Source organism: Mastomys coucha, unplaced genomic scaffold (assembly GCF_008632895.1).
Source record: "Mastomys coucha isolate ucsf_1 unplaced genomic scaffold, UCSF_Mcou_1 pScaffold7, whole genome shotgun sequence".
Lineage (NCBI taxonomy): Eukaryota > Metazoa > Chordata > Mammalia > Rodentia > Muridae > Mastomys > Mastomys coucha.
In genome coordinates, this window is record NW_022196913.1 from 98,880,532 (window position 1) to 98,889,747 (window position 9,216).

A 9,216-nucleotide genomic window follows, 5' to 3' on the forward strand; every position below is an offset into this window, starting at 1 on the left:
TCAGGTCTCAGAAACTCACCCGAGAGAAAATGGCGGATCCCGCCCAGGTCTCTGGCCTAAGGCGCCTCTGGGCTGGCTGCTTCAGTCTCAGAACCTCACCCGAGAGAAAATGGAGGATGCCGCCTGGGTCTCTGGCCTAAAGCGCTCTCTGGAGGCAGGCCCTCCACTTGCAGGGAAGGGGCAGAGGAGGATGCTGAACCCCCTCTGTCACTCGGAAGCTGAGAGGATCGTGTCCCTGCTGCCCTGAAGCTCCCCAGGGAGTCGTGGGGCCTGTGGCTCCCGGCTGGCTGCCGATTTTTTTTTATCATCTGGAAGTCTATCATTATTCATGTTAAATACAAACTTGGGCAATTTATGGGTGTTACAGAGAACCATAACATTAATTTTGACAACTTTGCTTTTTAATGTCCCTAATATACCTCTATAACATCAAGGGAGGTATTTCCCCAGAATCTTCATTTGTAAGAAATAACTTGTCCATGGTCACAGAAGGGGACAGTTGTAGGATCAACCCCATGAGCCTGATCCATAGTTCTGTGTTCTTTCCCTGTAGACCACTGCTTTCTCCTACACACAAGGTGATATAGAGAATATACGATTGCCTTAAAGAAAGACTTACTTCAAAACCCAATTTTCTTCTTGTAAATTAATGTCAACAATCTATAACCCATGCCAGACAAGTAATAGTTTCCTGAACGCCTCTTCCAGTATGACTGATATCAGCAATGATCTTCAGAAGAAACTAACACATGTTCCCTGGGGCTCCCTTCCAGGAATCCAGGTCATTTACAGAATTCATTTAATATAACTATGCTTTGAAGGCAACTGCTCTTAGCATGCTCAGAGGCACACTGTCAGAAAGTAGCCTACTCCTTGAGCATTGGATGTTGAAGACAAGAGACATTAACTGGCTTCCCAGTTCTCTATCATAGAATTCTCCCAGTGAGGGAGCTGAGTGATCTTAGGGTCAAGGGCAAATTGCCTGGAGTGTGTTCTCTGATGTTAAAATGCCTGGGCTTGGGCCACAGACTACAGTGAATTGTTACTCAGACTTTAGAAAATATAAACCTGAGTAAAAAGAAAAAAAATACACCATAACCCAGCTGAGGTTGTTGCCATTGTGTCTAAAAATAGTGGATATAGAGATTAGAGAAAATAGACTCTTGGGGGGAGGGAACAGGGGTGTCTTAGTCAGGATTTCTATTCCTGCACAAACATCATGACCAAGAAGCAAGTTGGGGAGGAAAGGGTTTATTCAGCTTACATGGCTGTTGATCACCAAAGGAAGTCAGGACTGGAACTCGAGCAGGTCAGGAAGCAGGAGCTGATGCAGAGGCCATGGAAGGATGTTCCTTACTTGCTTGCTTCCCCTAGCTTGCTCAGCCTGCTTTCTTATAGAACTCAAGACTTCCAGCCCAGGGATGGCACCACATACAAGGGGCCCTACCCCCTTAATCACTAATTGAGAAAATGCCTCACAGCTGGATCTCATGGAGGCACTTCTCCAACTGAAGCTCCCTTCTCTGTGATAACTCCAGCCTGTGTCAAGTTGGCACACAAAACCAGCCAGTACAAGGGGATTGTTTTTAGTTTTTTGGGTTTTTTTTTTTAGGGTAACCTGGGAAAGAAGATATTGTAAATAAAGAAAACATCTAATAAAAAAAATAGATCAAAATGGAACAGGATAGGATGGGATGGGATGGGATGAGATGAGATGGGATGAGATGGGATGGGACCAGACGAGGTGAGATTAAATAGAACAGGATAAAATAAAATGGGCTGGAAATATGAATAAATTTTAACACTTGGTTAATATCTACCTATATCTCAGATATCAGTCCATAAACTTTACCATAGCTTGAAGCTTTTTCTCCTGACCATTTAATTCCCAGAAATGATACTGAGACTAATAATTTATTAGTAAATGTTTAAGCCATAAACTTCAGTTCTCCAACCAGCTCATAACTCAGTTATTCCTTTTATTCTGAGCTCAGCTACATGGCTGGTTTCCTCCCCTTCCTCTTTTCATCTTCTTACATTCCAGGATGAATCTTCCACCTCCTCCTCTTTCCCAGCATTCTCTTTCTCTCTACTGGATGTCCTATCTTCTATTTCCTGCCTCAGCTCATTGGCCATCAGTTTTTTGGTTTTGTTTTTTATTGACAAGTGATGCTTATAACAGATTCTCTCTACACTTTACATTAACTTTAGTGAATTTTTCACTGTAAAGTCTCAGTTAAAAAAAAAAAAATGTTTGAAGGGCTTCCATCTAGAGAATAGACACCAGAAAGAGGCTTTCCTTGCTGAAAAATTTGGAGCAAACATCAATAGGGTTTAAAAAGGTATGTGGGATTCTTCATCCCCTGTCAGGAATCTTCCAATGTCTCTTCACTCTTCACCTCTAGCATCCTTCAGCCTTTTCTTGGCTCTTCACACACAGCTCTGTGTGACAGACCTTGATGACTTCTCCAGGTTCATTGTTGGCTACCCCAGCCACTATCATACCCCCAAGCTTCAGCAACAACAAACTACTTGTAGTTTGAGTAACAGGAAAGTGTATTCATCCCCTTAGTTTCTACTCATGCTTTCCCCTCCCCAGAATTCTATCTCTAATTAAACCATGGCCTGAACCTGACTCCTCCAGGAGGTGTTTGTGGGTCATTTGGCTTATCCTTTCTTTTCTTCCTCCGTCCTTTTCTTTTTCTCTTCCTTCATCATATAACAAAAACTCAAAAAGCACAGACCTATGTATTTGGGATTATAAACAGGGATGAAGTTTGCCTTCCTGAAACTGAACATCCAAGTTGCAAAATAAAAATTAAAAATTGAAATATATATATAATGCTACTAAAGAGAGCTGAGGATAGTAAGGAAAATGGATTGGTTTAAAAAGGTCACTACAGAGAGATTTTTGAGCAGAAAATGAACTCTGTTACACAGCTAACAATTACTATATTTGGGAAGTGTCAGATTTATGGAATTACAGGAACATTGGTCCTGAAGAAGGACTAGGCTTGGCAACTCTATGTTGGATTAAATATTTTTCCCACAGGCTTCTTGACTCTATATACTTGCTTCATGTTGAGTTATATAATTTCCTTTTCTCTACTTGAGCATAAGCGTCTAATAAATAACTAATTTAGTTCTGTTTATATATTTGCATAGGTAAAAAATAATAAATTATTAAGGAAGCAATCATCGGAATGAGAAAGCAAGAGAAGCTGTTTGACTTCCCCTCTTTTCTTGGGGCACCTGGCTATCTTGTACAATGTTCTGCAGCAGAAAGACCAAAAAGGGTTCACCTTGACCAGAATTCTTCTTAAAGACAGGACATTTTCCTTAGACAGAGTCAACTGAGATGAGTAAAACCAAAAGAAAAGATGAGTAGACCAAATAGTGCCATGACAAAGTTTTTGCCTCTGTAGGCTGATTCATCCAAACTCATTAGTTTGAAAAGTAAATTGCTTTTCAAAATATAATTGCATAAAGTCACTGTTTAGATATTCCTCTTGGCTCTGCAAGTACTCTATCCTGTGAAGAAATGTCACGGGCCTGAACATGTTGTCAACTGTTTAGAAAATGAATCTTAGCATACTAGGGCTAGAATGGGAAAACTAAACTATTCCAGAGTCTTCTTTTTATTGCAAAGATAAAGGGTGTTATTTGCCAGTGTTCTGGTTAGAACTGAGGCCAGAGTCATCTTATATCTGGGTCTGTGCTTCCTACCATACTGTAGAACCTGGCTATTGTAAAGATTCTTCTTTCTTCCATATTATAGGACAACTTTTAGTTAGTTGCAGTGCTTGGATTTACAAAGGCAGCTGAAACTGGATCCTACCAGTAGTATCTATCTGATTTTAAATTATCAGAAGAAAGATGCAAATAAGATCAAATCAAATTATGTGTCAATAAAAAGAGGTCTAGGAAATTGTAACTTCAGTGACCCTCTGTTTTTGGAGGGCATGTCTGTAGGGGCTCCAGAATCTTATGCCTTTGAAAGACTAAGGAGAGGCACTGTGTTAGGAGATCATGCATTTTTAAAATATGGTGGTACAGGAGGCTGCAATGAGAGCTTTGTGGCACGAGGGTTAAGGGTTGTGGGCTAGTTTGCATAGTGTAGGATTTTACACACTCTGTTACATGTAGGTCTTCATACAATGTCACATGTCATGTCTTGTTAGCATATTAAACTTCCATATAGGAATATGTGTCTTAGTTAATGAGCCAAGGGTCCCATTTGGATATGCTGGTCTACTTTTATGCTTGCAGAAGCAGCAACATATGCCAGGTTTGAAAAGCTTTACATAAGACCTTTCCAGACCTCACTCTGATCTATTCTATTCTGCTTCACACCTATCTCACTAACTCTTTTTGAACACCCATACCTTAAGAGCAACTTAACATGGGCCTATCTGAGTGATACTCATTTCTTAACACTGACCCCTCTCAGAGAGTTGTGTAGTTATAAATCAGTGAGTTATTTGCCAATGCATTTACATTTCATCAACAGTTCTTGCAAAAACACAATATTGTATTTTGAAAATAAATGTTTTAGCTGGATAGTGGTGACACATACTTTTAATCCCAACTATCACTCAGGCAAAATTTGGATGGATTTCTGTGAGGCTAAGACCAACCTGTTCTAGAGTGAGTTTCCAGACAGTCAGGGTTACACAGAGAAATTCTGTCTCAAAAAAAAAAAGTAGCTTATGCTCTAAGATCAATAACTTACAAATGGGACCTCATAAAATTGCAAAGTTTCTGTAAGGCAAAGGACACTGTCAATAGGAGAAAATGGCAACCAACAGATTTGGAAACGATCTTTACCAATTCTATATCTAATAGAGGCTAATATAGTACTACCTAAGGACCCAGCTATACCACTCCTGGGCATATACCAGAAGATGCTCCAATGTGTAATAAGGACATATGTTCCACTATGTTCATAGCAGCCATATTTATAATAGCCAGAAGCTGGAAAGAACCCAGATGTCCCTCAACAGAGGAATGGATACAGAAAATGTGGTACATTTATACAGCTATTAAGAACAATTACTTCATAAAAATAGCAAGCAAATGGATAGAACTTGAAAATATTATCCTGAATTAAGGAACTCGGTCACAAAAGAACACACACAGTATGTACTCACTGAGAAGTGGATATTAACCCCAAAGTTCACAATAGCCAAGATTCAATTCATAGACCATATGAAGCCTAAGAAGAAGGAAGACCAAAATGTGGATGCTTCAGTGCTTCTTAGAAGGGTGCACAAAATACTCACAGGAGGAAATATGGAGGCAAAGTGTGGAGCAGAGACTGAAGAAAAGGCCATCCAGAGACTGCCCCACCTGGGGATCCATCCCATATACAACCACCAAACCTGGGCACTATTTTGGATGCCAGAAGTGCTTGCTGATAGAAGCCTGATATGGCTGTCTCCTGAGAGGCTCTGCCAGAGCCTGACAAATACAGAGATGGATGCTCTCAGCCAACTATTGAATTGAGCACAGAGTCCCTGATGGAGGAGTTGGAGAAGGGACTGAAGGAACTGAGGGGTTTGCAGCCCCATGGAGGGAGCAACAGTGTCAACAGTCCAAATCCCCTGGAGCTCTTGGGGACTGAACCACCAACCAAAGAATACACATGGAAGGACCCATGGCACTGGCCACATATGTAGCAGAGGATGGCCTTGTTGGACACCAGTGGAGGAGAGGCCCTTGGGTCTGAGGGTGTTCGATGCCCCAATGTAGGGGAATACCAGGGCAGGCAGACAGGAATGGGTGGGTTGGTGGGGGAGTACCCTCATAGAGGCAGGGAGAAGGGGGATGGAATAGGGGGAAATGAAATGAAGAGGAGACCTCAAAAGGGGAAAACATTTAGTATGTAAATAAAGAAAATATCCAATTAGAAAATTAAAAATTAAAAAAAAAAACAAATTAGATAGATGATCGATAGATAGGTAGATATAGGTAGATGATAGATAAGTAGATAGATGTTTGTTTTATTTTAAGTTTTGTTCTTGTTGCAAAGATAATACAGATATCTCCTTTGTTTTCCACCCCCTTTTATTATCGTGTTACATTACCATGACACATTTATCACAATAAAGAACCCAAGACTGGCAATAAGAATTAAATATCTTTCTTGGAATCTACTAATATTTACCTATTGTTCTGGTCCTAGGAAATCATGTTGGGATCCCAGGTTGGAAACCAGCAGTTGAGTTCACAGGTTAGCAGGCAGCAGCTCGATCCCCTCGCAAATACTTCAAGGATAAAGCTGCAGTCCAGTTTGGAAGAGTCAGGTTAGCAACAGTCGATACATGATGTAGAAGAGACAGCTAGGCATCAGCCGTGGCACAAGTCAGCAGAAGGGACCAGGAGGAATGCCAGGAGACGTTCTTGGCTGTTTGAAGTGAAGTGAAGGTCAATCAACGAGGATGCAAGACCCACAAGTGTTGCATAGCTAGCTCTGTAAGGAAATCTAGCTCAGCCCCCATCACTGTGTCACTGTCCATGGAGTCCTCTTTATTCCCTCCGAACATCACATGTCCTCCTCCTGTCTTGCCTCAGCACATTCACTTGTCTCAGCTGACATCACTCTGCCAATCATCCTGAGTCACTGAAGCAGCAAGAAACTGCAGTACACCACCAGAATTTTTTTTAGTGTATTTTTCTCTATGGAGTCCCAACAAATGCAGCTCAACTACACAATATAAGGTGGACTGATACATGTGTGTTGTTAGCAAAGAATCCTTCATCACGTGTCCTTTCACATGTTTGCTTTAGGAGAACATCCTTTCATCTGTGTCTGCTTCAGCTAAACTTTCCTTTATAAATCTGCCTTAGTCTTTCACTTGTGACCACTTCAGCTAAATGTTCCTTCACGTGTTTGCCCCAGCAAAACACCATCAAACCAGCCGGGCAGTGGTGGCGCATGCCTTTAATCCCAGCATTTGAGAGGCAGAGGCAGGTGGATTTCTGAGTTCAAGGCCAGCCTGGTCTACAGAGTGAGTTCCAGGACAGCCAGGATTACTCAGAGTAAACCCTGTCTCAAAAAACCAAAAAACCAAAAAACCAAAAAAAAAAAAAAAAAAAAAAAAAAAAAAAAAAAAAAAAAAACAAAAAACAAAAAAAAACAAAAAACCAAAAAAACACCATCAACTGACTTTCCAAAGAACCCTTAAGTTTCCACTTCAACTGTATATTTTAATATTTAGCATATGGTATACATAAAGAATTTAGTAAACATTCATGAAGAGATGATGTAATGAGTAACTTTGGATCTCAAAGCACTTGAGACTTTTAGAAATGAAATTTAGTGATATGAAGTAACTTTTTGATTATAAACCCACTAATAATGGTGAAGCCAGGACTCAATCTCAGGGTGTTTGCTCCCTCCCTCCCTCCCTCCTTGCCTCCCTCTCTCTGTCTCTCTCTCTGTCTCTGTCTCTGTCTCTCTCTCTCTCTCTCTCTCTCTCTCTCTCTCTCTGTGTGTGTGTGTGTGTGTGTGTGTGTGTATATGCTGGCACTCTGAATCTGATGTGTGAATATATAAATGTGTAGACATTGTTATTACATTGATTTAAACTCTTCCTCCAAGCACAGATTTTACCAATTGTGTTTTCATTTTGTTTAATGTACTTGATATTGAACCCATAAAAGCACCATACTGTCTCCTAAAATCTAATTCAGGATTCCCAAGAGATGCGAAAGGCTTGCTTCCTTCAGGGAGAGCTTGAGTGTGCTTGACATTGAGAGACAAAATGTGATCAGTTACAGAATTTGCAATTACTGTGCTTACTTACCATCTTCTACAGAGAAGCCATGGTTTCTTCTAACCCAGCTCACAAGGACTATAAAATTTTGACTTCTTCCTTCACTGGCTGACTGAGAGCACCAGAGGTTAATCACTTATTGAAGGTCACTTGGGCAGCCAGGACTGAGTGCTAAGTTCTGAATCTCTTTTCTGTATTCTTTCTACCTCTCAGCCTCTCCTAAAGTCGGCAAAATTCCAAAACACTATGGAATACATACAATTCATGTATTTTTCAAAGAAGGTGATGAAATTGTAACACTCAGTGAGGCAAAGGAAGCGAATATGGGTCATGGCTAGAGTTCTCCCACCTTTTTCTTGTCTTCCACTTGCTCCTCCCTTTGGGCTAATCTCTCAACGAAAGTAAGTAGGTTACAGCAAGAGAGACAGAAGCGGGCAGAGGTCCAATCCAATTGTTACATCTAATCTTAACCTGCAGCTAAACAAACTTATGCTAGATTTCCAGGCAAGTTCCAATTTCAAGTATGCTATTCATTCTCCCTCAAGAATTTTTCACAATGTTAGATTCAAAATGGAAACCCAGGTGAAGGTGAATTTACAGAATAGCCTCAGCAGATAACCTATCTGAAAATTTTCCTCTCAGAATGTCACATCCAATCCATTTTCACCACTCATGTCCTTGGTTCTGTACCCAAATCAGTTCATCTCCAAAAGAAGTCATCAGACTGTGCCCTGCGTAACGTTCTTAGCTTGTCACATAACATGCAAATTGAGAAAGTTTTTCCTCTTATTTTTAATGGTTGGCAATAAGTAACAACAATATTTTGTTACATGGGGATATATAAAATTCAAATGTAAGTGTCCAAAAAATAAAATTTAACGTTTGAATAAAAAGAATCCATCAAATTAGTTTCCTCTAGCTCAGGTGAGCACCCATATTAGTTACTCTACCCTTGTTGCTGAGACAAAATTCCTAACCACAACAATTTAAAGAAGGAGGGGTTTATCTTACCTCATGGTTTAGCAAAGCACAGTGGCAGCAACATGAGGCTTCTGCTCACACTGTGTGAGCAATCAGGAAGCAAAGGGAAATGACCACTGGTGTGTGTTTCACGCCTTCCTTTATGTAGCATGGGACTCAGGCGATAGGAAGGTGGCATCTGCAGTCAAGGTGCTTCTATCCACTTCAATTGATCTAATCTAGATGATACCTCACGCTTTGTTTCCTAGGTGATTCTAGATCCTGACAATGTTAACCATCACAATATCCATACAATATCATCATGGATTTTACATGTTTTTTCTTGAAACATTTTTATTGGTCATTTTATTTATTTACACTTCAAACATTATCCCCCTTCCCAGTTTCCCCTCCACAAAGCCCCTATCCCATCACCCCTCCCCTCTGTATCTATGAGCGTGCTCCACCAACAACCCAC

At 40.6% G+C, this 9,216-nt stretch overlaps 1 protein-coding gene across 1 annotated transcript in view; it reads left to right on the top strand.

Moving 5' to 3' along the window:
• Positions 1-9,216, top strand: part of LOC116081584 (alpha-1B-glycoprotein-like) — a 59,027-nt gene that overhangs the window by 18,513 nt on the left and 31,298 nt on the right. The window contains exon 2 of the mRNA XM_031358121.1: positions 6,185-6,305. Coding sequence (XP_031213981.1) covers positions 6,185-6,305 — 121 coding nt within the window. The remainder of the gene's footprint in view (positions 1-6,184; positions 6,306-9,216) is intronic.